Source organism: Gopherus flavomarginatus, chromosome 23 (assembly GCF_025201925.1).
Source record: "Gopherus flavomarginatus isolate rGopFla2 chromosome 23, rGopFla2.mat.asm, whole genome shotgun sequence".
Classification (NCBI taxonomy): domain Eukaryota; kingdom Metazoa; phylum Chordata; order Testudines; family Testudinidae; genus Gopherus; species Gopherus flavomarginatus.
In genome coordinates this window covers 9,567,189-9,593,497 of record NC_066639.1, presented here as the reverse complement: position 1 = coordinate 9,593,497, position 26,309 = coordinate 9,567,189, and the positions used below count along the sequence as shown (strand labels likewise).

Sequence of the window (26,309 nt, the reverse complement as noted above, 5' to 3'; positions counted from 1 at the left end):
TAGGCTTTACAGGCAGGCCTGAATATCTCTATTCTTACAGTGGGTTCTGTCCCTTATCCCATTCTGTGCCTGTCTTGTGTATTTAGATTGTAAATTCTTCAGGGCATGGGTCATCTACTATTCTGTGTTTGTATTTGTCCTAACACAATGGGGACCCAATGTTAGTTGCTGCTTAGCACTAATGTAATGAATATGATTTATAATCATAATAACTCTCCTGCCTCTTTGAACCAAGGAAGCTGGCCTTGGGATGTTACTGCTTAACAATGAGCTGGGGGTTAAAACCATGGACTATTCTTTGTGACAAGTATCCCACAAATTCTACTGACCTCCCTGGTTTTCTTTGCCTGCAGTAGGGTTTCCAGTTTCCAAACCTGATGTGATCTCCCAGGTGGAACGAGGGGAAGAGCCGTGGGTTCCAGACCTCCAGGGCTGTGAGAAAGAAGTGCTTCCAAGAGCTGCCTGCACAGGTGAGGACTTGGTTAAACCAACTCAACAACTGTGTGGGAATGCAGGAAACATTTGGGATGCCCTACAAAGACCCTGTGAGCTCTCTGTCGTGGAAAAGGACCACCACTCAGTTGAGTTGATCAGACAGCCTGAGGCTCCTTTATTGATTAATCAGAGAATACAAGCATATATGCAGGGAGAGACGACAAAGTCCCCTAGCAAGGGGAAGTCGCTCTACCTTACAGCTGTGGTACCTGGGTTTATATAGCCAAAAACCGCACATTAGCATATGAACTTATGCATCCGAATATACCATATTTGGTTAATACAATGACACCATTTCCTAAAAACATATAAAATAAGCTAATTTTGCAAGCTTGCCCTTTGCAACTTCCCCTTTTTACAGGTTGTTTTGTTTGTCAGGATCTTGGCACCTGGTGTCCACCTACTTGCGGTTTCTGCAGCTGTGCTCCCAAGCAAAATAAAGAGGAACTTGGGTTCAAAAATACATGTTTGTTCCTTTGGCCAAGTACATTAGGGTTATTTTTATGCGTGCACAAGCTTCTTAATAAACTATAGTGACCTAGCAGTTGTTAATCTATTTCAGTAGTAATTCAAGGGACTTTATATTAGTCTAGTCCCTTAAAGGCAGCATTTTAATAGCATAATAGTGTGATAATAGTAGTGTATAGAGAAATCAGAGAGTGAGCCTCAGGAGAGTTAGTGGAAAATCAGCTTTTCTTACTTTACTATATGTTAGTATGATTGAGGCCTACTGTCTTGATGTAATTATTAGCTTGATTAAGACCTGGCTTTTGGGCCTGGGGTTATTTTTCTTTATCAATTCCCTCCTTTGTTTGCTGTTGGATTTAACCCAGCAGCAAACACTTCATCAATATCTGATAAGGGGATATTCATAAGCTCCTGGGCAATCTGTTTGATCGTTTCCTGATCCACTGTTTCTTGGTCAGGGTTACCTTTCTGGGGAGTGTTGGAAGGGGTCTGAACATTATCAGAGAGGCTAGTCCTGAAAGTAACACAAATATCATTATTGACATTGGTGGGTGTGTAGTATGGTTCGGGTCTAACAGGGTAAAGAGAAACCAATCGTGGCGGGGGATAGGAACGGGAAGGAGTGTTAGGGCAAGTACAATGCGACCAGCAATTACAGCAACACCAACAGCAAATACATACAAAGGCAATTGTACCAATGATGAAAAGAAGCCATACATACCAAGGGTGTTTCTGGGGTGATTGGAAACTTTTTGTGAATTGACACAGAACATCACCTTTAACACAGAGGGTAGAGACTAAATGAACTGTTTGGAGGGCATTTAAAGCTTCCTGGTAGACAGTTTTTAAATAGTGCATTTGGGTTTGTAAATGTGAAATAGATTGAATTTCTGGTAGGAGGGATAGTAATGAGTGAAATCGGTCAGGGACAACAGAGGTCCAGTCGAAGGGAATCTGGAATTCTAAATAAACCTGATAGTCTTTTTCTGCGGGCCAGTAAATGTTGTGAATGCCTGAGCTAGTGTGGAGATTAAAAGCCACATCATGTATGATTGAAGAATTAACATGAACGCAGCTGCTGTTAGCAGACAGTAAGTTATGGGAAGCTAGATCTTGTAAAGTGCCAGGGCCTTCCCAACATACTCGGTGGTGAACAGTTACTACCTCTCCTGGGTGTAGTTTTTTTAAAGCATTGTAGTTGCGGGGGCTGCAAAGGCCAATAGGTCCAGAGATCACCTAGACCTTTCCAAAGGTCAGGGGCTATAGCCGGGGCACCAATTAAGAAGCGGTTAAGACCGCCAGGGGGTTTAATTTCCCAAACGTCTCGATGAATTACCCAGTCCCACAAACAACCACCCCAGGGGCCTGGAAGGATACGGTAAGTGGGGGCCCAAAATCCTTTCACGGGTCCATAAGCCCGGAAGGAACATTGTGAGCGCCAACATCTCCATTTAGAGAACTTCCACGTAAGCCTCCATGGCCACAAATCGAGGGGGATACCAGATGCATTAGTAAGGGCAGTGGGCCAGCGCTGCTGTTCAAGGTCCTTACGTAAAGAGAAAAGAATAGTATTGAGATAGTCCTGTACTTCTGAACATGCTTGATCCCACTGCAATGCCTTTCCTGACGTAGCAACCTGGTGGATCATTTGGGTAAGTAGGGTCTGGGTAACAACGCTTAGTGCCGAAATAGTGTGGAGTGCGCCTATACCGGCCTTCTCCTCAGTAATTTGAGCCCCGGAAATAAACCCCTGAGCTTGGTCTAATTGTCCCAGATGACTTTCATGTTCCTGCGTTTTGTATAGAGTCCAGGCTGATGCTGCAGTGTTAGCACCATGCAGCAGAGTGTTAACAATATCCCTTCTTTTTTTACTCTCTGCAAGCCTAGCCTGTTGCTTTAACAGGCGTATAGCAGCACCCTTAGAGCAATTAGAATAAGTACTTGTAATTTGGAAATAGGTGAGGGGTATGGAGAAATGGACAGTCCCCAAGGTAGCATTTAGGATTGTCCATCTGAACCCTGATAAATGAGGGTTTTCAGTAGGCTCATACCATAATTGTTGGTTCTGAACCTGAATGCCTTTTTTGGCCAGGGTGATATCAATTGAGTGTGAAGGGGTATATTGAAGCTATGTACAGGACAGATTTGCAGTAATGGGAATGTCCTGGGCACAAACAAACCCTACAGTGGCTAAACACATTTTGTTAACGGTGACATTAGTTATGGTGGCATGAGCGACTACAAAACATTCGGGACCCTTACCATAAAGAGGCCAGCATGTACCTGGGACTAGTACAAGATTTATATTATGGTTAGTGTTCCATGTATCTATGAAAATGTTAGATTGGTCAGGCTTTTCTGTATAATTAATATAAGAGGTTACATTACGATAACTAAGATACACCATACCAAATGCATTCCACTTAATATATGGTTCATATACCTGACCCTGCGAGGAGAAAATTAACTTGGTTAGACAGTAAGAAAACAAATTACCAGTGGAAGAGGGCCTAGGCCACTGTCTAACAGTCGAGGTTTTGGGTAAGTATGGATTTGTCTGGGGCTCAGGAGGGGTACGACTGTCCGAGATATTAATGGATGAGGTTACTATGGGTGGATTACTCAGAGGAGGGACCGTGGGGGGAACAGGGGAGGTGTGGTTTAATAATTCTGGAATAATGTGACATGGCCAGGGGACCTGACCTGGGCGGCATTGACCTGCACTAGGGATAAATCCCAATAGCCAGTGTATCCCACAAGACCATGTTGCATAACCACAAGTTCCTCCCTGATACCACATTACGTAACGTCTTTTATACCATGGCCAATTATTAACGTCCTTTATAGTAAGAGTCTTTGGTTTAACGGTGGAGGTTTCCTGAGACCTTTTTACTCTTCCTCTTTGTTCGGTAGCAAGGTTTTGTCTGCTACACAAAGCAGAATGAGGAGTGAATTTTTCTTTTCCCTTGGCTGCGATCCCACACATTGGGTAGTGTGGAGTGGTTATTTTCACTTTCGGCTTGACTGTTGACAGGAAGCGCAGTGAAGTAGTCTTTCGGGCAGCAACTGAGAGTAAGTAAGAGTTATAATGTTCAGGAGAAACATTAAGATGGTGATAAAACAGAGAGAAGGCAATAGCCATTTCCGCACTCGTGCAGTTTGTTTTATCTTGGGTTGTGGATCGGTCATGATGCTTTATACGACCTGCCGACTTCGAAGGCAATACTTGGGTTCTTGCTCAGGTTCACCTGCTGACGTTGCCGGCTGAGGCTGTGGAACAAGCGGGGCACCGGGGAGATCCAAAGGAGGCGTTACCTTTTTGCATTGAGATGCGTGTACCCAATTTGGGAGTCCTTGGCACTTCACTGCAGTATGGGTGGTTAGTAAGACCTGGAATGGACCTCTCCACCTGGGCTCCAAGGCGGATTTTCGTTGGAATACCTTACAGCAAACCCAGTCGCCAGGTTCCAAAGGATGGCATGCAGTTTCAGCTGGATCGGGTAGGGCACTTTGGACCTGTGAATGGATAAATCTAACATGTCTCATTAGCGCTTTGCAATACTCTAGTACATTTTCATCACAGAGGTGCAAATTTTGGGAGTTAGGGGGCAGAGGCGGGGATACTGGCATTCTCATTGGTCTAGCCATGAGAATCTCATGAGGAGACAATCCATGCTTACGCATGGGAGTGTTTCTCATTTGCATTAATGCCAGAGGGAGTGCATCTGGCCACTTGAGGCCTGTTTCCGCACACAGTTTTGCTAACTTGTTTTTTAGATCCCCATTTTTCCGTTCCACTGCTCCCGCGCTCTGAGGATGGTGAGCACAGTGTAAACGTTGGTCCACATGGAGGGCCTTACAGATTTGTTGAGTGATTTGACCTGTAAAATGGGTTCCTCTGTCACTGTTAATTGAGACAGGGATACCAAAACGAGGAATAAATTCTTTGAGCAACTTTTTTGCTACAGTGGTTGAGTCTGCCTTAGCACATGGGTAAGCTTCCACCCACCCAGAATACATGCATACGCACACAAGCACGTATTCATATGAACAACACTTAGGCATATTTATGAAGTCTATTTGGATGTTTACAAACGGTCCCCAGGGTGGCGGGTGTGCTGCCTGGGTGGTTCGAACCAGTCGCCCACCATTATATGCCATACAGATAGGGCATGTTTGGCAGTAATGCTGGGCAAGGCTCGTAAACTTTGGAGCATACCAGTGCTTAGATACAGAAGCAATCATTCCCTCCTTGCCTACATGGGCTAACCCGTGGGCTAGCCTGGCAAGGTGTGGAAGTATAGCCAAAGGTGCCACCAGGCGGCCGTCTGGAGCATACCACAAGGCATCCTTTGGATGTTTGGAACACCCGAACTGTCTCCAGCAATCTTTCTCATCCTCTGATGCTGACTCCTGTATGAGTGTTAGATCCTGTAAGGAGTCAACTGAAGGGACGGGCTGGGACATGTAAAGAGCAGATATTTCGATAGGAGCCGGAGACCCGGAAAGGGCCGCTCGCCTGGCGGAGGCGTCCGCCAGTGCATTTCCTCGAGTAACATCGTCATGGGGTTTTTTATGGGCAGCACATTTAACTACAGCAATAGCAGAAGGTAACTGTAAAGCAGATAAAAGAGCATTGACACATGGGCCGTGGCTAATAGGGGCTCCAGTAGAAGTAAGAAATCCCCTATATTTCCACAGTTGCCCATAATCATGTACTACTCCAAAAGCATATCTAGAATCAGTGTAAATAGTAACAGACACTCCGGTTGCCAAACAGCAGGCTCGAGTAAGGGCAAACAGTTCAGCAACTTGAGCCGATTTTACTGAAGGGAGGGAGAATGCTTCTATGACACTTTGTTGATTGCATACAGCATAGCCTGCTACTAGTTGTCCTTCCGCATTCCTTAAGCAAGAACCATCCACATAATAAATCAGCTCTGGGTTTTGCAGGGGAATATCCTGCAGATCAGGTCTAGGAGCAGATAATTCAGCAGTTACAGATAAGCAATCATGGGGTTCCCCATCGGTTGCCGTGGGGAGAAGAGAAGCAGGATTTAGTACTGGGCACCTAGCCAAAGTAACATTTGCAGCATTTAAAAGAAGCATTTCATACTTGGTGAGTCTGGAATTTGAAAGATGCTGTGTTTTGCCTTTAGTTAAGAGAGCGGTGACAGCATGAGGAACTGCAACAGTTAACGGACTGTCAAGAACTAGGGAGGCGGAGGCTTCAACTAAGATTGCAGCTGCGGCAACAGACCGGAGGCAGGGGGGTAGCCCAGCTGCTACCGGGTCTAATGAGGAACTAAAGTAGGCTATGGGTCTGTGTTTTTCTCCGTGGGTTTGAGTGAGAACACCCTGGGCTGAGCCTTCTCTTTCATGACAGAAAAGAGTAAATGGTTTTTTATAATCAGGTAAACCGAGAGCAGGGGCTTTAGTTAAAGCGATTTTGATTTGTTGAAACGCTTCCTCTGCTTCCACGGGCCAGGGAATAGGATCAGAGATCTTATTAAGAGTTAAATTTTGTAAGGGCCGTACAAGAGACGCATAACCCAGAATCCATTGCCTACAGTAACCTGCCATTCCCAAGAATCCCCTAAGCTGCTTTTTTGTAATTGGCCTGGGGATTTTTTGAATTGCCTGCACCCGCGAAAGAGACAAAGCGCGTTTTCCTGCAGAAATATCATGACCCAGATAATGCACTACAGGGAGACAGAGTTGTAATTTTTCTTTTGAAGCCTTATGACCCTTTTGAGCTAAGGCTTGCAACAAAACCAATGTATCCGCTTTTGAAGCTTCCAAAGAGTCAGAAGCAAGCAACAAATCATCTACATACTGAACTAGGACAGACCCATTTGGAAAAGAGATATCATCCAGATCTTTCTTTAAGATTTGAGAGAAGATAGTAGGGGACTCAGTATAACCTTGGGGTAGTCTGGTCCAAGTATACTGAGCTCCCTGATAAGTAAACGCAAAAAGAAACTGGCTATCCACATGAATAGGAATAGAGAAGAAAGCAGAGCACAAATCTATCACAGAAAAGTACTGAGCAGTGGGAGGTATACAAGAGAGAATAGTAGCAGGATTTGGAACCACCGGGAAAGTTGAGAGGACAGCAGCATTAATAGCACGTAAATCCTGTACAAATCGCCAGGTATTTTTCCCTGGTTTTCGGACAGGTAGAATGGGAGTATTACATTCACTCACTGTCGGAACTATGACTCCCTGTTTAAGCAGAGCAGAAAGAACCGGACGAATTCCCTCCTCAGCTTGCTGAGAGAGGGGATATTGCCGGACTCTAGGAAGAGGTTTGCTTGGATTGAGACGAATTTTGACAGGTTGAGCAGAACAAATGCGTCCTACTTGGTTGGCATGCTCAGCCCACAGTGAAGGGGGTACCCTTGCCAGTAGTTCCTGTTGCAACAAGGAAGGACTGGGGTCGGGTTCCCGATCTGAGGCTGGATCAATTTGGAGTAGACCTAAAACCTCATTATGAGCCGGGTCAGGGACCTCTAAAAAGACCCCGTCTGGAGAGCAAAAGATAGTGCAATGAAGTTTGCACAACAGATCCTTTCCTAAAAGATTTACAGGGGAGCACGGACTGAGAAGGAAAGCATGATCAGCAGAAAGGGGACCGATAGATATAGATAGGGGAGATGACACAGGATGGGGAATGGGGGTATTTCCCACTCCCACAGCAGTTACGACCTCAGTGGAAAGAGGTACAGTAGAGAAATCTTGTGCTCTTAAGGTAGACCTAGAAGCTCCTGTATCAACCAAGCAAGGGGTAGGGACACCATTTATTAGACAAGAAACAGTTGGACCAGTTTGGTCCACATGAACAAGGGGGGCGACGACGATGTTATTAGTCTCTTGGCTTTCCTAGTAGTTAAGAGCTGGGGCTGGTGGAGCAGGAAAGGGCAATCCCTCCTGTTTTGGAAACTGTCTAGGAGGTCGCGTAGGGCAATCCTTAATAAGGTGTCCCTCCTTTTTACAATACCTACACTGGTCTTTCCCTAATTGGGGACAATCGCGTTTCCAATGTCCTTCTTGCCCACACGAAAAGCAGGCTGTGGAACTGAAATCAGTCAGGGGATTTTTAGTCACAGCCTGTTTTGTTCTTCGCCTGGGCCCTTTGCCAGCAAAATTTTGCATGCTTTGGATCTGTAAAGCCATAAGCTTAGATTCTGTTTCGTCTTTCCTTCTTTCTAACTGCCTGTGAAAATGCTGTGCTGCTGCCAGAATTTCTTCCAGATTTTTACCTTCCCAATCCACTAAGTTAACCTTTAACTGCTCTCCTACCTTTGGCAAGAGTCCCTGCACAAAGGCCGCCACTATAGCTTGTGTGGCCGTTTGTTCTGCATTAGTAATCCCCGAATGTCTTTCAAACACTTGCTTTATACGTTCCATATAATCAGCCGGATTTTCTCCCTTACTTTGTTTACAGGCATTTATTTTGGTCCAGTCCGTTTTTCTTGGACATACATTAAGAACCTCATTAATTAGGTTGGTCCTTCTTTGGATATAGTCAGCTTCTGACAGTCGGTCAGCATCAGCTGGCCAGTTTGCCCTAGCATAGAGGCGGGTAAGGGTTTCTTTGGGCACTATAGCTGATAACAGCTGTTCCATATCGGCATGTGAGGGGTTATAGCACTTAGCTATCATTTCCAATTGCTCCTGAAATTTAACGGGATCTTCCCTGATTTTTGGAAATTTTTCAATAAGGTTGTAAAGATCACCTGGTGACCAGGGAGCATGCACTATCATTGTCCCTCCTGTGCCCGAGGGCAACTGCCGGAGGGGAAAATTAGTGACGGTTTCGGGCGGGGTGGTTATTTTCTTAGCCCTGCGTAGCCAAGTCTTATGGCGGGTGTTGAAGGCTACAGCATCAGGTTCGGAGGCAAGAGAGATAGGAGAACAACTTTTCAGAAGGGATTCATATCTTGGTGATGTCATCATTTCCCTCATTTTAGCTATGGTACCTGACAACCGTCGTAACGGGGATTCTGGGGATACTTTTTCCCAATCAATTTGCTTTAACTCCCAATCTATGTCTTCATCGCGTGCTGTCTGTTGCCATTCTTTCATAAGCACTTCCCCAGTGGTTATGAGGGCAAGGGCTTCCCTTAAGTCATCAGACATGTCAGACTGGGGCGTGGACCCACTTGAAGGGGTCCCGGGAGGCGTCTGCCTACCAGAACCCGAGGAAGAGGGAGTGGTGTCCGTACGATCACCTCGGTTATCCTCTGCCTCACTTCCTCCTCCCGATCTACTTCCCCCTGCCGGCGCATCTGGGCTATAAGCGGGTGGCCTATTAGGGTTATCAGGCCACTGCCTGCATTCTAAAAACAGATCAATCAGCTCATCAGAGGGGGGTGAAGGATAGATTCTTTTCGGGGCAGTCGGTTGTGGGCGTGTTTGGGACGGGCAAAGAGGGACTATACCCAAAGAAGGAGGATTTGGCAAAATTTGAGCACTATTTAATTTTCCCTGTGCCTCTTTAAGTTGGGTTTTTAGTTTTTCTTGGGTATCTTTTAACCCCCTAACTTGAGACTCCTGACGCCTTTTACCCATTTCATCGTGCCACTCAAAATAAGCATCAAACTGTCCCTGTCCCACAGAGTTAGCAACAAGGGCACCCCTGAGGTGTACAATCCTATCAAGGTCAAAACTGCCTTCCACAGGGAATTGCAGTTTTGGATCATCTCTAGTATACCAATTCCATTTTTGCAAGTATTTACATGTCGACGGGCCACGGTGTACATACATATAAGCAGCAGGAGTGCCTTTTGGGGGGATTGGAATCCCTTTAGATTGGCCGGATCCCATTTTCACTTCAGCCCTCTTTCACACAAGCCACTCACACAGGGGAACGCTAATCAGGATTACCACGGTTCTTACACCGATGGCGTCTATGCCTGCCCTGGGCAGGGGAAATAGGTGGAGTAGGTTTTGTTGACCCGCCTGGAGAATGCAGGTGCCTACTAGGAAGGAGGTAAAGGATGGGACGGGCTCCCCCTCGGAGAACCCGCGGTCCCCGCACGCCTGTCGTCAGCCCAGAGCACCAGCCTTAAGCCAACGATGCTTCTGAAGCTACGGACTTAGCGGTACGGTTTTCCTAAGGACTTCCCTCCTCTCCGAGAAGGAAAGGGAGCTTACTGCTCCAATGGGCAGAATAGGGACTCTGCGGTCCTGAAAGGACAGTGCTCGAGGAGCGGTCACAGGGTCATAGGTCGTGGAAGGGAAGGGAAAAGGGACGGGGAAACACACAAGCACCCAACAGGTTAGCCACTTACCAAGGCCTGCCAGCTGGGAAGCCTTATACAAACATTTCACACACAGAAGCTCAGCTGTGGGGCTTGCTTTCGAGACACTCCCGGTCACAAGCTTTCGCTTCGCAGGAGGCTCGGGGCGTCTTCCCACAGCTGCATTCACACTGGCCGCTTGGCCCTCACACACACAGACACAGGCACTTTCTTGACACAGTTGTCAAGGCGAAATTACAAAAAACTGGAACGCTATACCCGGATCCCCCTCAGACCTGGTAGGAAGGGGACCCCTGATCCCCCGGATCAGGACGGACCAAAAGGAGCGCGGTCCGTGGGCTGTCGAGGGTACCTTTGAAACCTTGGGAGCGGAGCCTTTAGAAAGGCCCCGAAACCTCAGAATCTCGGAAGCCTTAGAGAAAGGGCATCTGGTCTGTCTGATGGCTAAAAGTTCGAACCCAGCTTGTGACTTACCCAAACCGGAGCCTACAGACCAGTCCTCTGCCAAGCCCCATAGAGATTTCAAAAGGTCTCTTACCTTTTAATTGGGCCCGGGGGTTGGAAGGAGACTGCCTGCGGTCCTCCGATTCAGGAGAAGCCCTCTTGTGGGTTCCCGGCCAATGCACCAAATTGTCGTGGAAAAGGACCACCACTCAGTTGAGTTGATCAGACAGCCTGAGGCTCCTTTATTGATTAATCAGAGAATACAAGCATATATGCAGGGAGAGACGACAAAGTCCCCTAGCAAGGGGAAGTCGCTCTACCTTACAGCAGTGGTACCTGGGTTTATATAGCCAAAAACCGCACATTAGCATATGAACTTATGCATCCGAATATACCATATTTGGTTAATACAATGACACCATTTCCTAAAAACATATAAAATAAGCTAATTTTGCAAGCTTGCCCTTTGCAACTTCCCCTTTTTACAGGTTGTTTTGTTTGTCAGGATCTTGGCACCTGGTGTCCACCTACTTGCGGTTTCTGCAGCTGTGCTCCCAAGCAAAATAAAGAGGAACTTGGGTTCAAAAATACATGTTTGTTCCTTTGGCCAAGTACATTAGGGTTATTTTTATGCGTGCACAAGCTTCTTAATAAACTATAGTGACCTAGCAGTTGTTAATCTATTTCAGTAGTAATTCAAGGGACTTTATATTAGTCTAGTCCCTTAAAGGCAGCATTTTAATAGCATAATAGTGTGATAATAGTAGTGTATAGAGAAATCAGAGAGTGAGCCTCAGGAGAGTTAGTGGAAAATCAGCTTTTCTTACTTTACTATATGTTAGTATGATTGAGGCCTACTGTCTTGATGTAATTATTAGCTTGATTAAGACCTGGCTTTTGGGCCTGGGGTTATTTTTCTTTATCACTCTCCAAGTTCAGGATTGTTCCCTGCAGATGTGGAATCATAATGGCAGATGTGACTCATGGCTTCCCTCCTATTCTGACTGACAACTGGCAGCAGGTCGCTCCGCGATCTCACTTTCCTCTGAGTGTTCTCGTGAGATGCAGACCAAAACTGATCCCTTCCTCTCTCCTCTGGGGAAGGTTTTGGGGAAAATCAGCTCCTGATAGGTTTGATCTCTCCCACACATATTTTGGATTGTTCATCCCTTTTTCCATTCCTCTCTCTGAGATTTTCTTTCTTTCCGGTGTAGGTAGTGACCTGTGTCTGGATTCTCTCTGTCTCCCATCAGGTGATGGGATGGTGAGTGAGAATAAGGAGGAGAAACCCCGTCAGGAAGATGCTGAGCGAAGAGAAGCACATGGAATGTTATCAGGAAGATCCAAAGAGAATGTTTCCAGGAGTTGTGCACTCCCAGAAAAACCAAAAGCCTGTGAGACTCAGGGGAGGCCAGAGGGAAACTTTAGTAGCCTCTCAGACCTTATAACAAGTGGCAGAATCAACTTGGAAGAGATACGCTACAGGTGCTATGAGTGTGGGAAAAGCTTCAATTGGAGCTCTACCCTTGTCAGACATCGTAGAATCCACGCGGGAGAGACGCCTTATACGTGCACTGAGTGTGGGAAAAGCTTCAGTCAGAGCTCACACCTTATCCGACATCAGAGAATCCACACGGGAGAGACACCTTATACGTGCACTGAGTGTGGGAAAAGCTTTAATTGGAGCTCTACCCTGAATGCACATCGTAGAATCCACACAGGAGAGAAGCCCTGCACATGCGCTGAGTGTGGAAAAAGCTTTCGTTGGCGCTCACACCTTATCCGACATCAGAGAATCCACACAGTAGAGACGTCTTACACGTGCGCTGAGTGTGGGAGAAGGTTTAGTCGGCGCTCACACCTTATCGGACATCAGAGAATCCACACAAGAGAGACGCCCTACACATGCTCAGAGTGCAGGAAAAGCTTTAGTCGGAGCTCAAACCTTATCAGACATCAGAGAATCCACACAGGAGAGATGCCGTATACGTGCACTGAGTGTGGGAAAAGCTTCAATCGGAGGTTTACCCTGAACACACATCGTAGAATCCACACAAGGGAGATGCCCTACACATGCTCTGAGTGCGGGCAAAGCTTCAGTCGGAGCTCTACCCTGAACACACATCGTAGAATCCACACAGGAGAGACGCCCTACACATGCTCTGAGTGTAAGAAAAGCTTCAGTCAGCACTCAAGCCTTATCACGCATCAGAGAATCCACACAGGAGAGACGCCCTACACATGCTCTGAGTGTAAGAAAAGCTTCAGTCAGCACTCAAGCCTTATCACACATCAGAGAATCCACACGGGAGAGACGCCTTACACGTGCACTGAGTGTGGGAAAAGTTTCAATCGGAGCTCTACCCTGAACACGCATCGTAGAATCCACACGGGAGAGACGCCCTACACATGCACTGAGTGTGGGAAAAGCTTCAATCGGAGCTGTACCCTGAACACACATCGTAGAATCCACACAAGGGAGATGCCCTACACATGCTCAGAGTGCGGGCAAAGCTTCAATCAGTGCTCAAGGCTCATTAGACATCAGAAAATGCACAGAAGAGAGAATTGTAATAAATCCCTTGACTAGGGTTGGCAAAAATGAATTTTTTTTTTAAAAAAATCACATTAGCTAATTCCCACAAAGTGATTTTTGCATCGTCTTCACCGTGGTGTCCCAGCTCCACCAGATAAGTTGCCGTCTTCTGCCTTTTGCAGATCAGCCTTCTTTGGGGTCAGTCCTATGATCTTTTCTATCAACTCCTTTCCTTTTGAGTCATAGGAGTGTGTATCCCTCCAGCCAGGAATGTTCATGAGCTCCAAGTTGGGGAGAGAGGTTTGATCCCAGCAAGGTACACTGAGTCAAAAACTACCTGTGCCTTCCATCCACTAGGACTGTACATGGCGTTAACTGCTCAAGTTAGTGATCTTAATGTAAAAAGTTGTAGTGCAGATGCAGCCCAGGTGCAGTGGTTGGCATTAGCTTTCCCCTTGACCTGACCTAAACTCCATCACTTTTCCTAGTCTAAACTAACCCTGAGCATCACGGTTATCCTGTTCCCCCATTTCAAAGCAATTGTTAGTCATCGAGTTCTCCCTTGGGGAACAAATTGTTTCATTCCCAGTTGTTCTGATGTTGCTTCAGGTTGTGCTGGAGAGCAGATATTTTTATTATTATTTTCCGCACTTAAAATATATTGAACTATAACAAAGAGCAGGAACAGGGCAGGGATAGGGAAAAAGTCATTTCCTCCTCTGTAACAACAGACATAGTTAGAGTAAGTCAGAGGGAGTCCCTTATTCCCCATCACTGTCCTCCTTCAATCCGTGCTAGAACCTAAGAATCCTTTTCCTTTCCCCAGTTGTGGGATGGGAGACTTCCAAAAATGCTCCCTGTGCTATACCACGTGGCTAAGCTCAGAGAATAAACCCCAAATCTCCCCTGAGCTTTGCTTTTTGAATTCTGTATTTCCGATTGCTTCAAGCCTGGGCATTGTGATTATTAACCAGTTTCTCTAGCACTGTTCCTACCACTGTTTCTGTAACATATTTTGTTTTTTATGGGACAGGGTTGTTATTCCTTTGCCTAACCCCAACCTGGAAGGCCAGGGTGTCTGTTTTCTCTGGCCCCTCCCCACAGACAAATCTGACAGGGTTGAACCTGCCTGGAGCAAACAAAAAGCCCCACCGGTCACACACACGAAGCAGATAGACATACACAAGACACAGAAGAAACTGAATAAGTTGAGCTATCAACATTTCCAGTTTCCCACAGCATGTTAGTTCTGAAGGTTGTTTAATTTCTTTTTTTTCTTGGAACAGGAACTGGGGAAAGAGAACACTTGAGTCAGTGGAATTACAGCAGGAAGGGATAAGTCTCATGATTTGTCACTAACCAAAGGCCTTGTAAACAGAGCGATAATGTTACTGAATGGTCTGGCTAACCCTGCAGTTAGAAACAATGAGCTCTATGGGTGGTAAATTGACAGGCTTTGCTGCTGAACATGAAATAGCAGCTGTTGAAAGGTAATATGCTTCTATTTCAATGCCTCTGGATGTACAGAAAACAATGATCTGTGTTAAAGGCAAGTTGCCATTTCTCAGTGCCCCAATTTCTATTGTGTGTGTACAGGAAGGTTTGAATATGTAGCAGGTAGTTTGATAAAGCTTAGCTATTTTGTGTGTGTAACAGACTCTTGCCCACCTCCAGCAGAGCTTTCAGTCACGTACTATGACAACTTACTGAATGTCATCCAAATTAGTCCATTCCTCCCCATAGTCAGTCTCTGACCGGAATGTTAGAATGAGGCAGAGAACTGGGAAAGTATCGCAGTAGGAATACATTAAAAAGTGGGATTAATCAGAGCTGGGATGCAGACAGAGCCTGTTCTACAGCTGGTGAAGTGCTAGGGACACACTCCCACTAGTACAGGCTCTGAAATAAAGGCAGAAGCAGATCGAAGAGAATGAGCTCATGTGGGAGCTACGGGCAGCTGCCCTGTCAGTGCACGACTCACCTGGCAGGTGTTACACAAAACGCAGCACTTCCCCTCTGGAAGAGAAACACCTCTCCGCTGCCACCACTTCATTATACTGTCCATGAGGCTGTTTGTCCTGCAGGACTTTGATCTCTTTGAGTGGTCCATGGTGAATCATAAAAGAGCAGGAGTCATCCCAATGGAAATCTCTTCACTTCTTTCTTAGTGTTACCTTCTTAGCCCTGGCTTTGGAGATGACATTTGCCTTCTCCTGTCTTGATTTTAGGTAGGATTTTGATCACCTTCTGGGGCTTGGCAGCTTACAACTTTTGAGGGCTTTTCTCTGCCTTTTTGGTCCCTGCTGCCGTCAGTACATGCTAGACATGGGCATGGTGACTTTCCTGAGGATCTTGACAGCTTTATCCAGCTTCTTGGGGGCTATTTTCCTGCTCACAGCCACTGTCATCTTCTCATGCCTTGTTCTGGAGGCCCAGCTGCTGGTTGAATGGGAAGGAGCCAAAGTGCTGGTGACTTTATCCCGCACCAAGTTGCCTTTGCTTGTCAGACTCCTGAACCCCAACTGGACGTGGCTCTTGTTCTTCTGCACAGCACAGCCCTGGACAGGAGGGATCTGCCAATGTACATTCCTATGATCGCTTTGTTTAATGGATGAAAACATAAACTCTACACTTAGAGGATTGGAACTGATTTCAGCTGATGGTCAGGTTTGCTAGGTTTTTATGCATTTGGACAGTGAAATGTTGAGTGTTTACATTCATTTCAAGCATCCCCATATAGTGGAGCTCCTGAACATAATGGAGAATGGAAATGAAAATGTTTTCCCTTTTTTCAAAAATAAAAATAAAAAAATAAGAGGCTTATTAGAGGGCACTTGGATTTGAAGCAAGGACCCCTTGATCTTCAGTCAAACACTCTACCACTGAGCTTTACCTCAATGAGAGCAGATACTTTCCCCATTGTAGCTGAAGCACATCAGTGATTCCAATAGCAGGGGCAGGTTCTCTCTGGAGCACAGAGATATTTCGGAGAGCTGGTGGCTCCTTTCTTTCCTCAGTCTGGATTAAACTCAGTTTTTTTATTCCATGGTACATGTTTTATGGAATAACAACAGCAGCTTGAAGAAAGAGGAGAGTAACTATCTCATTCTCAGAGCTGCTGAAGGTGGCCACGTCCCCTCTGTCTGACCATTGCCATTGCAGGAGAGAACGTTTCAATGGAATTGAATGCCCTGGCTCAAACTAGAGACACAGAAAGGTTTTGCTGTTCGTTGAACAGCAAAGGAAATTGTGTCGATATGGGAAACTGAGGAGGGACATGAAATTCCCACAGGGTGGCGCAATGCCCTAATCCAGACCTGCACAACTCGTAAAGTGGCAAGGGCCACATTACTCTAAAGTAAACAACTGAGGGCCAAAACCCCCTTTGCCTGTGATGAGTGGCTCATACTGCAGTCTTCCCCAGTGAATGAGGGCTAGATGGAGACTGGGCAGTAGCTAAGACTGAGGTGAAGTGGGAATAGTGAGTGGAGATTCCCCTGGGATGGGGATACCCATAACTGTAGGGGTACTGCCAGGGGGTACTGCCAGGTTAAAAGGGGCACCGGGGTCCTGGGAGGGACAGGGGGCCAGCTGCAGTGAGGCAGATCACTGGCCTGCGGTGGGCGCTCTGATGTCTGGAGAGCTAATTCCCAAGATGATCAGCAGGAGGTGCCTCCAGGTGAGTCTGCCCCTGCTTACATTGGGGAAGAATGAACATGGTTTTTGTAAAGGAAAATCATGCCTCACAAATCTACTATAATTCTTTGAGAGAGTCAACAAGCATGTGGATAAAGGTGATCCCGTGGATGTAATATACTTAGATTTTCAGAAAACCTTTGACAAGGTCTCTCCTCAAAGGCTCTGAAGCAAAATGGGATAAGATGGAAGGTCCTCTCTGGGATAGGTATGGTTCAAAGGCAAGAAAGAGAGGGTCTGATTTATAGAATGGAGAGGTAAATAGTGGTGTCCCCCTGGGGTCTGTAGTGGGTCCAGCACTCTTCAACATACTCCTAAGTGATCTGGAAAAAGTGGTAAAAACAGTGAGATGGAAACATTTGCAGATGATACAAACCAACTCAAGTTAGTTACATCCAAAAGAGAGTGCAAAGTGTGACAAAGGGATCTCACCAAACTGTGTGACTGGGCAGCAAAAAGGCAGATGAAATTCAATGTGGATAAATGCAATTTAATGCACATGGGAAAACATGATCCCAACTCTACATCTAAACTGATAGGGTCTAAATTTTGCTCTTACAACTTAAGAAAGAGATCTTGGAGTTACTGTGGATACTTCTCTGAAAACATCTGCTCAATGTGCATTGGCAGTCAAAAAAGCGAGCAAAATGTTGGGAAGTCATTAAGAAAGGGATGGCTAGCAAGACAGAAATATAATATTGCCTGTCTATGAATCTATGGTATGCCCACATCTTGAATATTGGAGCTGGTCCCCCATCTCAAAGAGATATATCGGAATTGGGAAAGGTACGGAAAAGAGCAACCAAAATAATTAGGAATCTTGAACAGTTTCCTTGTGAGGTGAGATTAATAAAACTGAGGGGAGTTTTTAGCTTGGAAAAGAGATGACTAAGGGGGGACGAGGATAGAGATCTATAAAATGATGACAAGTTTGGAGAAAGTAAATAAGGAAGTATCAGAGGGGTAGCCGTGTTAGTCTGGATCTGTAAGGAAGTGTTATTTACTCATAACACATGAACTAACGGTCACCCGATGAAATGAATAGACAGCAGGTTTAAAACAAACCAAAGAAAGTATTTCTTCACCCAACACACAGTCAACCTAGGGAAACTTTGCCAGAGGATGCTGTAAGGGCCAAGACTATAACACCAAAGAACTAGATAAGTTGATGGAGGAGAGGTCCATCATTGGCTATGAGCCAGGATGGGCAGGGATACAAAACCATGTTCTTGAAGTGTCCCTAACCTCTGTTTGCCGGAAGCTGGGAATGGGTGACGGGATGAATTGCTTGATGATTCCCTGTTCTGTCGATTCCCTTGTGGGCACCTGGCATTGCCCACTGTGGGAAGATAGGATTCTAGGGTGGCCGAACCATTGGTCTGATCCAGTGTGGCTGTTCTTATGACCAATAGAGGGTAGTCCCCACCAGCAATATTTATATTTGGTGCACTGAAAGGGCTAACTTTCTAAAGGTGACCAAAATGATTAGTGAAAGTGTTTTGGAGAAAAACACTTAACAGAACAATGTAAGTGAAAATTGGAAGCTGTTGTTTAAGGAGCTTGTTAGATGAGGCATAAGCCACGTTGCATAATTAGTTGAGCTTGCAATGGCCTTCCAGTCAACTCGCTGACATTTCTCCCTCTGCAAATGTGGTACCCATTTTAAAATCTAGGTCCAATCAATTACAGCACATCAGGGAAGATTCTAGGCATCAATGATCTGATCATTGGGTTGATGGAGGTAAACAAGACATTCCCATAAGGCTCCCTCCCTCCCTCTTCCCAAGAGCCATCCTCATCCTCTCTGCCCTTTCTGCTCCACATCCTCTGCAAACTTTCGAAGACAGATGCCTGGTGATGGCCTTTGCTCGTGGGGATGTCGCCTAGTGGTCAGGGTTTTGGTCCCGTGGGACGGGAGGGTGCAGCAGATGGCAGGGGAGCCCAGGGCTTCCCATGGGCTCTGACCCAGGCCACTCTGAGGGCAACACTTCCTACCACCCTGCTATTGTCCAAAGTTTGCGGTTTATCACAGGAAGCTCTGATGGGTGTCAGCTCACTGCTTGGCACCTCTTCTCAGCTGGGCGTGTCATGGCAGCTTTCTCCTTCTTGGGGCGGCAGCTGTCTCAGTTACGCTGACAGATCCGGATTGGTGACTTGTCAGTGGGTGGGGTCGAAATGGGAATTCAGGAGCTTAGCTCTACAGCATGAACTAAAAGCCACCTGGCTGCTAGCTAAGACTGTAGAAAAGACTCCTTTTCTCTCTCCCTCTAAGTGATCGTGGTGCCACTAGCTGGGACACAGCACCGCACCCTGGAGATGTGTGGGTTACATACGTCCCCTAGCTGAGGAAGCGCATCCTGAGCTTCAGAGAGTTCCCAGCTGTAATCCCAGATGACCCCTGTAACAATTGGCCTCTGGCAGGACACTGCTGAGAGTATCAATTCAGGACAAATTTCTTGGAGCAGGGCAGTCACAGTCCTGCCTTGAATATGAGGCAAGTGTACTAGAGAACCAGAGAGCACAGCTGCTCCGTGTCAGAGCCCCAGAGATCCCGCAGAAATGATGAGCTGCATACCATTCTAGGGGGTGCCCCTGCAACAACCCCACCTGTTGCTTCCCTCCTCCCCCAACCCTTCTGGGCTACAGTGGCACTGTCTCCCCCCCACCCCCATTTGTGTAATGAAGTAATAAAGAATGCAGGAGTGAGAAACCTGACTTCTTAGTGAGATAAAATGAGGGGGAGGAAGCCTCCAGGTGCTATGATAGTCCAGGCAGGACATTAAACAGTGTGGGGGGGAGAGGAGCCCCGCCTCCCGCTGCTATGATAGTCCAGGCAGTAGAGAATCTTTTCATTAGACTTGAAAGGGCAGGGAGGGGCTGATGGAGCTCAGCCTCTAGTTGCTATGATGGAGGCAGTTACCAGCCGTTCTGTACTATCTGCCAGGAATGACCAGGGGTCATTCTCATTTTTACCCATGTGCCCTGGCCGACCTCACCGAGGCCAGCCAAGAGCACTCACAGGCTGATGGTGACAATGGATAGCAGTCATATTGTACCATCTGCCACCAGGAAGAGGATGCTGGTGTTCAGTGCTACAGCACCTCGTCTACCAGCAGCATGCGGTAGACATAGAGTGACATTGAAAAAAGGTGAGAAACTTTTTTTTCCCTTTTCTTTCAGGGGGCGCAAGGGTGTAAATTGATGACATATACCCTGAAACACCCGGGAAAATGTTTTTGACCCTTCAGGGACTGGGAGCTCAGCCAAGAATGCAAATGCTTTTCAGAGACCGCGGAGATTGTGGGATAGCTGGAGTCCTCAGTACGCTCTCCCTCCCTCCATGAGCATCCATTTGATTCTTTGGCTTTCCGTTACGCTTGTCACGCAGCACTGTGCTGTGGACTCTGTATCATAGCCTGGAGATTTTTTCAAATGCTTTGACATTTCGTCTTCTCTAACGGAGCTGTGATAGAACAGATTTGTCTCCCCATAGAGTGATCAGATCCAGTATCTCCCGTACGGTCCATAGTGGAGCTCTTTTTGGATTTGGGACAGCATCACTACCTGTGCTGATCAGAGCTCCACGCTGGGCAAACAGGAAATGAAATTCAAAAGTTCGCAGGGCTTTTCCTGTCTACCTGGCCAGTGCATCCGAGTTCAGATTGCTGTCCAGAGTGGTCACAATGGTGCACTGTGGGATAGCGCCCAGAGGCCAATACCGTTGATTTGCAGAGCAGTACAGCAGAATGTCTAACATCTTCTCTTTGCTAAGATAATATTCGGGTTCAACTCCATCATAGCAAACAGAAGTTTCCTCCCCCTGGGCTGCTCTCCAGTACTGAACTTCCTGCACACAGACCATCTGAGACTTGCACAGTGTTACCACACCCTTGCCCTCAACCTGAGTTTTCCTTGTGAGTCACTGCTTTCACTTACCCGTCACTAAGCCCCAGAGTTCACGCAAACATATGCCCCCAGAGTGCTGACAACCCCTATGACAAGAACACACCCTTGGGCACCTTTACTGACAAAGCCTACAACACTCAGCATGGAAATGAGGCAGAATTGGCCCCCAAGTTTCACATGCACCTCTCTGTGTAGCACAAGCACAGCTCTGCCCAGCTGCTCCAACACATCCCTCCATCAGCCAGTCACAGCTATAGCTGACCCTGGGCACACAGCTGGAGGCATGTGGATAGATGCTAGGATTCTCATCTGTCCTGTGTTCACAGATGGGAATCCCAGCAACTATGACTTTCTTAGGTGCCTCCTTCTGACACTTGTCAGAAAAAGCAACCGGTTTCTTTTGGAAGCATTTGCATTGCAAGGCAGAGGCAGTCTTCTCTGTTTCCTCAAAGGATTGACCAAAAGGTGGGAAGAGCGGACACATTTGGCAAAGCACTACTGAGAGCTGCATCTCTAACCTCCACTTTACCTGGCAGGTGCCTTGGCCAGCTTAGCCATGGTGCTGCTGACTGGGACTTTTCTCCCAGCTGCTCCATTTTTCATCAGTGGCAATCAAAAGGAAGGTGACATGACATCTGTGTGTGGACATCCCCAGCAAATCACAAGGACATGGGACACAGAATCTCATGTTGCAGCAATTGCAGTCAAAGCAACCACCATGCTAATACCAGTCACAGCAGCCTTTTCATCAACTCCAGGCTTGTGATTTCATTCTTTCCAATGCTTCTCGCCAAAGAAGCCTTTTCTTTAGCAAGCAATTACTTGTGTTGCCAAGGGAGGTGGTCTCTGCTTCCCAGAAAGACACAGGAAAATGTGAGCGAGGAGACAAAAGCCATACAACAAGGCACCACTGGGAATTGAACCCAGGATCTCCTGTTTATTAAACAGCTGCTTTAGCCAACTAAGCCATGGTGCCTGCCTCAAGAAAGTATTTGCAACTGTTCTATTTGATGGCCCAGGACAACACCTGCAAATTCCAAAGTACAGATGTTCCCCATTTCCCTCAAGACTTGCAAGGAAGAACTGGCAGGCCAAGCCAGGATGTGTCTCTTACATCCTTATTAATATGTGTGAACAAAGAAATTGTATGTTGCTTCTGCCCAGCCAGATGGGTTTGTTAGTATAATGGAAAAGTGAAGGGATAGAGCTAAAGTGTTACTAGCCTGGCACACACCGATGGGGAAACCTAAGAAAGTGGTGCTAGCCCTTTGATGGGTCAGCTGGCAGAGCAGAGGACTTGAGCTGGCACTCAGGAAGTCATCCTTACGTCACCCTTGTGACTCCAGCTTGAGGGAGAGCTGCTTTTTCTTCCCCTTGCTGAGAAAGAGCAAGAGAAGAATGAAAGGTCAGGTGGGCCAACTCGGTGCAGAAGCCCAAGCTGTCTTTTCCTGCTGCATAGCCTGAAATGAGGGACTCGTGGCAGTTAAAGGCACTGCTGCACTTTCAGAAAACATCCCACCCCTGCACAAAGGGGGATAGAAGAGCCTGTTAGTCTAGTACGCTCCCAACTGAACTATTTCAGCAGCTGCTAGGTTTCTTTTTGGCCTCCTGCTTTTCTGTGTGGGATGTTTTTTTCAGCTGTGGCACAGAAAAAGGACGTCACTGCGAGCAGCCCATGAAGACAAGATTTACTTTTGCCTTCCTCAGATGGTTGGGGAGAGCGAGGAGCAGCACTATGTGCTCCATGTGTCCTGGTCACTTTCCCCACCTGGGCTGTGCTGTGAGGGGAGCATCAGAAGCTGCTGCTCTCTGCCCTCCCGCTATGCAGCCCAGCTGAGGAAAGTGACCTGGATGCAGGGAGCTCGGATGATGTCGCTTCTCGACCCCACACCCCTGCTAGGGAAGGCTGCTTTGTGCTGTCTTTATGGCTGCACTTTCAGTGATGGAGGTTTCTCTATCCCATTGTTCCAGGGGCCTCCTACTAGATTGCCAGCTGCTTTTCAACTGCAGTGTGGAGACTGCTTGTGTGTGGGGAGAGACAGTGTGTGTGTTGGGGAAGGGTGAGTGTGTTGAGCTAGGTAGGAGGAGATCATTATTATCCCTACTTGAAAGAGGGAGAAGCTAAGGCTGAGAAAGGAGAATTGACTTGTCTTAGGTCACACAACCAGTCAGAGGCAGAGTTGGGAATAGGAACCCAGAGCCCTGATTTTCAAATTTACCTTCGGATCTTGAATTTCAGACATTCAATGACTGGAATAAATTGCTCTCAGAGGAGCTCCAGACCAACAACAGTGCACAGTAATTATTCAGCAAGTATTTGAGGAGAACTGCAATGTTAGAGAGAATCATGAACTGCTCAGAGACAATTAATGCAGAGAAGCAGCAAAATTCATCAAACATAGAACTGGTTCTGACTTATTTCCTTGGTCTTAAAAGAGACCAACAAGGACCTGAGTCTCCTCCCTGTCAATAACCCCCTGCTCAGCCAATCAGGGTAGAGACTGAGGATGGGAGGCTGAGGGATCTCACCAGAGAGCCCAAATAATGGCCCAGGTCACTGGTGGGGATCACTGCCTGAGCACTATTTCAGCCCGACATATTTGGCTGGACTCTCCACAGCGAGAGCTGCAGAGCACTCCCCTGAAAAACACACACACACACGTCTCCTAGTGTTGGGAGGGGAACAGGAGAAAGGAGAAAAGCAAGAGACAAAGAGAAAGGAGGGATGGATGGATGGAGGAAACGGTGAAACAAAAAGGACAAACCCTAATGTCCACAGTGATTCTAAGGGACAAAATCCCAGGTGTGGAATAAAATTCTGCCTCTTTAAGCTCGTGTTTTCCATGCCTAGAATTCAGTTGTCACCAGATGGATCAGACTGAACAGGTTTCAAACCTCCAGGAGGCTCTTACCTTCTAAACAGGGACAGCTGTTTTCTAGTAAAATCACTACAAGAGAAGGAGAAAACTCGAAAGAGGTTCCTTCTGGTGCTCACGTCTGTGAACCCGAATACTCTCTCAGTCCTCAAAGACAGACTTGGAGAAGGAGACTTGCTGAAGCAAAGCCACAGGGGTCTCTGATGTTTCCCTGGTTCCTTGTCCCTGTCCTGCCTGGCTGATGTCAGCATCTCTCTGTGAGGTCACCAGCACCCCATCACCTTTGACCAATAGTCTGAGGTCCTGCAAAAGGCCTTTTTGATGTCACTGCCACACCCCTCCCTTGCTGTGCTAATGTCCTTCCCTGGCCAGACACTTTGGAGGTTTGAGCTACTCCCTGTGAATCACCCCACTCAAGAACCGTTCGTTCTAGGCAGCAAGCCTGCTAGACAGGAAAACATCAGACGCTGTTCCCAATGTTACACTCGGTTTTTCAGAAATGCATCGACTTTATGGCCAGAAGAGACCATTAGAGCATCTAGTCATAAAATCATAGAATATCAGGGTTGGAAGGGACCTCAGGAGGTATCTAGTCCAATCCACTGCTCAAAGCAGGACCAATCCCCAACTAAATCATCCCAGCCAGGGCTTTGTCAAGGCTGACCTTAAAAACTTCTAAGGAAGGAGATTCCGCCACCTCCCTAGGTAACCCATTCCAGTGCTTCACCACCCTCCTAGTGAAAAAGCTTTTCCCTAATATCCAACCTAAACCTCCCCCATTGCAACTTGAGACCATTACTCCTTGTTCTGTCATCAGGTACCACAGAGAACAGTCTAGATCCATCCTCTTTGGAATTCCCTTTCAGGTACTTGAAAGCAGCTATCAAATCCCCCCTCAGTCTTCTCTTCTGCAGACTAAACAAGCCCAATTCCCTCAGTCTTTCTTCATAAGTCATGTGCTCCAGACCCCTAATCATTTTTGTTGCCCTCTGCTGGACTCTCTCCAATGTTTCCACATCCTTCTTGTAGTGTGGGGCCCAAAACTGGACACAGTACTCCAGATGAAGCCTCACCAATGTCAAATAGAGGGGAATGATCACATCCCTCGATCTGCTGGCAATGCCCCTACTTATTCAGCCCAAAATGCTATTAGCCTTCTTGGCAACAAGGGCACCCTGCTGACTTATATCCAGCTTCTAATCCACTGTAACCCTTAGGTCCTTTTCTGCAGAACTGCTGCCTGGCCATCCGGTCCCTAGTCTGTAACAGTGAATGGGATTCTTCCGTCCTAAGTGCAGGATTCTGCACTCATCCTTTTTGAACCTCATCAGATTTCTTTTGCCCCAGTCTTCTAATTTGTCTAGGTCCCTCTGTATCCTATCCCTACACTCCAGTATATATAACACTCCTCCCAGTTTAGTGTCATCTGCAAACTTGCTGAGGGTGCAATCCACACCATCCTCCAGATCATTAATGAAGATATTGAACAAAACCAGCCCCAGGACCGACCCTTGGGGCACTGCGCTTGAAACAGGCTGCCAACTAGACATGGAGCCATTGATCACTACCCATTGAGCCTGACGATCTAGCCAGCTTTCTATCCATCTTACAGTCCATTCATCCAGCCCATACTTCTTTAACTTGCTGGCAAGAATACTGTGGGAGACCATATCAAAAGCTTTGCTAAAGTCAAGGAATAACACATCCACTGCTTTCCCCTCATCCACAGAGTCAGTTATCTCCTCATAGAAGGCAGTTAGGTTAGTCAGGCATGACTTGCCCTTGATGAATCCATGCTGACTATTCCTGATCAGTTTTCTCTCCTCTAAGTGCTTCAGAATTGATTCCTTGAGGACCTGCTCCATGATTTTTCCAGGGACTGAGGTGAGGCTGACTGGCCTGTAGTTCCCTGGATCCTCTTTCTTCCCTTTTTTAAAGATAGGCACTACAGTAGCCTTTTTCCAGTCATCCGGGACCTCCCCCGATCGCCATGAGTTTTCAAAGATAATGGCCAATGGCTCTGCAATCACATCCGCCAACTCCTTTAGCACCCTCGGATGCAGCGCATTCGGCCCCATGGACATGTGCTCGTCTCCAGTTTTTCTAAATAGTCCCGAACCACTTCTTTCTCCACAGAGGGCTGGTCACCTCCTCCCCATACTGTGCTGCCCAGTGCAGCAGTCTGGGAGCTGACCTTGTTTGTGAAGACAGAGGCAAAAAAATCATTGAGTACATTAGCTTTTTCCACATCCTCTGTCCACTAAGTTACCTCCCTCATTCAGTAAGGGGCCCACACTTTCCTTAACTTTCTTCATGTTACTAACATACCTGAAGAAACCCTTCTTGTTACTCTTAACATCTCTTGCTAGCTGCAACTCCATGTGTATTTTGGCCTTCCTGATTTCACTCCTGGATGCCTGAGCAATATTTTTATACTCCTCCCTGGCCATTTCTCCAATCTTCCACTTCTTGGAAGCTTCTTTTTTGCGTTTAAGATCAGCAAGGATTTCACTGTTAAGCCAAGCTGGTCGCCTGCCATATTTACTATTCTTTCTACACATCTGGATGGCTTTTTCCTGCAACCTCAGTAAGGATTCTTTAATCCTTTAGAGGATTGGAACT

At 46.8% G+C, this 26,309-nt stretch overlaps 2 protein-coding genes and 1 non-coding gene across 8 annotated transcripts in view; 1 reads left to right on the top strand and 2 right to left on the bottom strand.

Moving 5' to 3' along the window:
• The window catches only part of LOC127039384 (gastrula zinc finger protein XlCGF57.1-like), a 34,268-nt gene extending 18,018 nt beyond the window's left edge, over window positions 1–16,250 (top strand). For 2 of the 6 annotated variants that reach the window (XM_050933049.1, XM_050933044.1), the window contains 2 exons: window positions 354–470; window positions 11,888–16,250. In XM_050933049.1, the coding sequence (XP_050789006.1) occupies window positions 11,935–13,263 (1,329 nt within the window). In that variant the 5' untranslated portion in view covers window positions 354–470; window positions 11,888–11,934 and the 3' untranslated portion in view covers window positions 13,264–16,250. The remainder of the gene's footprint in view (window positions 1–353; window positions 471–11,887) is intronic. The other 4 variants (XM_050933046.1, XM_050933047.1, XM_050933050.1 and 1 more) reach the window with 4 other exon arrangements.
• The window catches only part of LOC127039734 (zinc finger protein 772-like), a 464,874-nt gene that overhangs the window by 38,838 nt on the left and 399,727 nt on the right, over window positions 1–26,309 (bottom strand). The window lies entirely within an intron of this gene.
• On the bottom strand, window positions 21,714–21,787 carry TRNAI-AAU (transfer RNA isoleucine (anticodon AAU)). The gene has a single exon. It is a non-coding gene; the product is annotated as a tRNA-Ile (tRNA).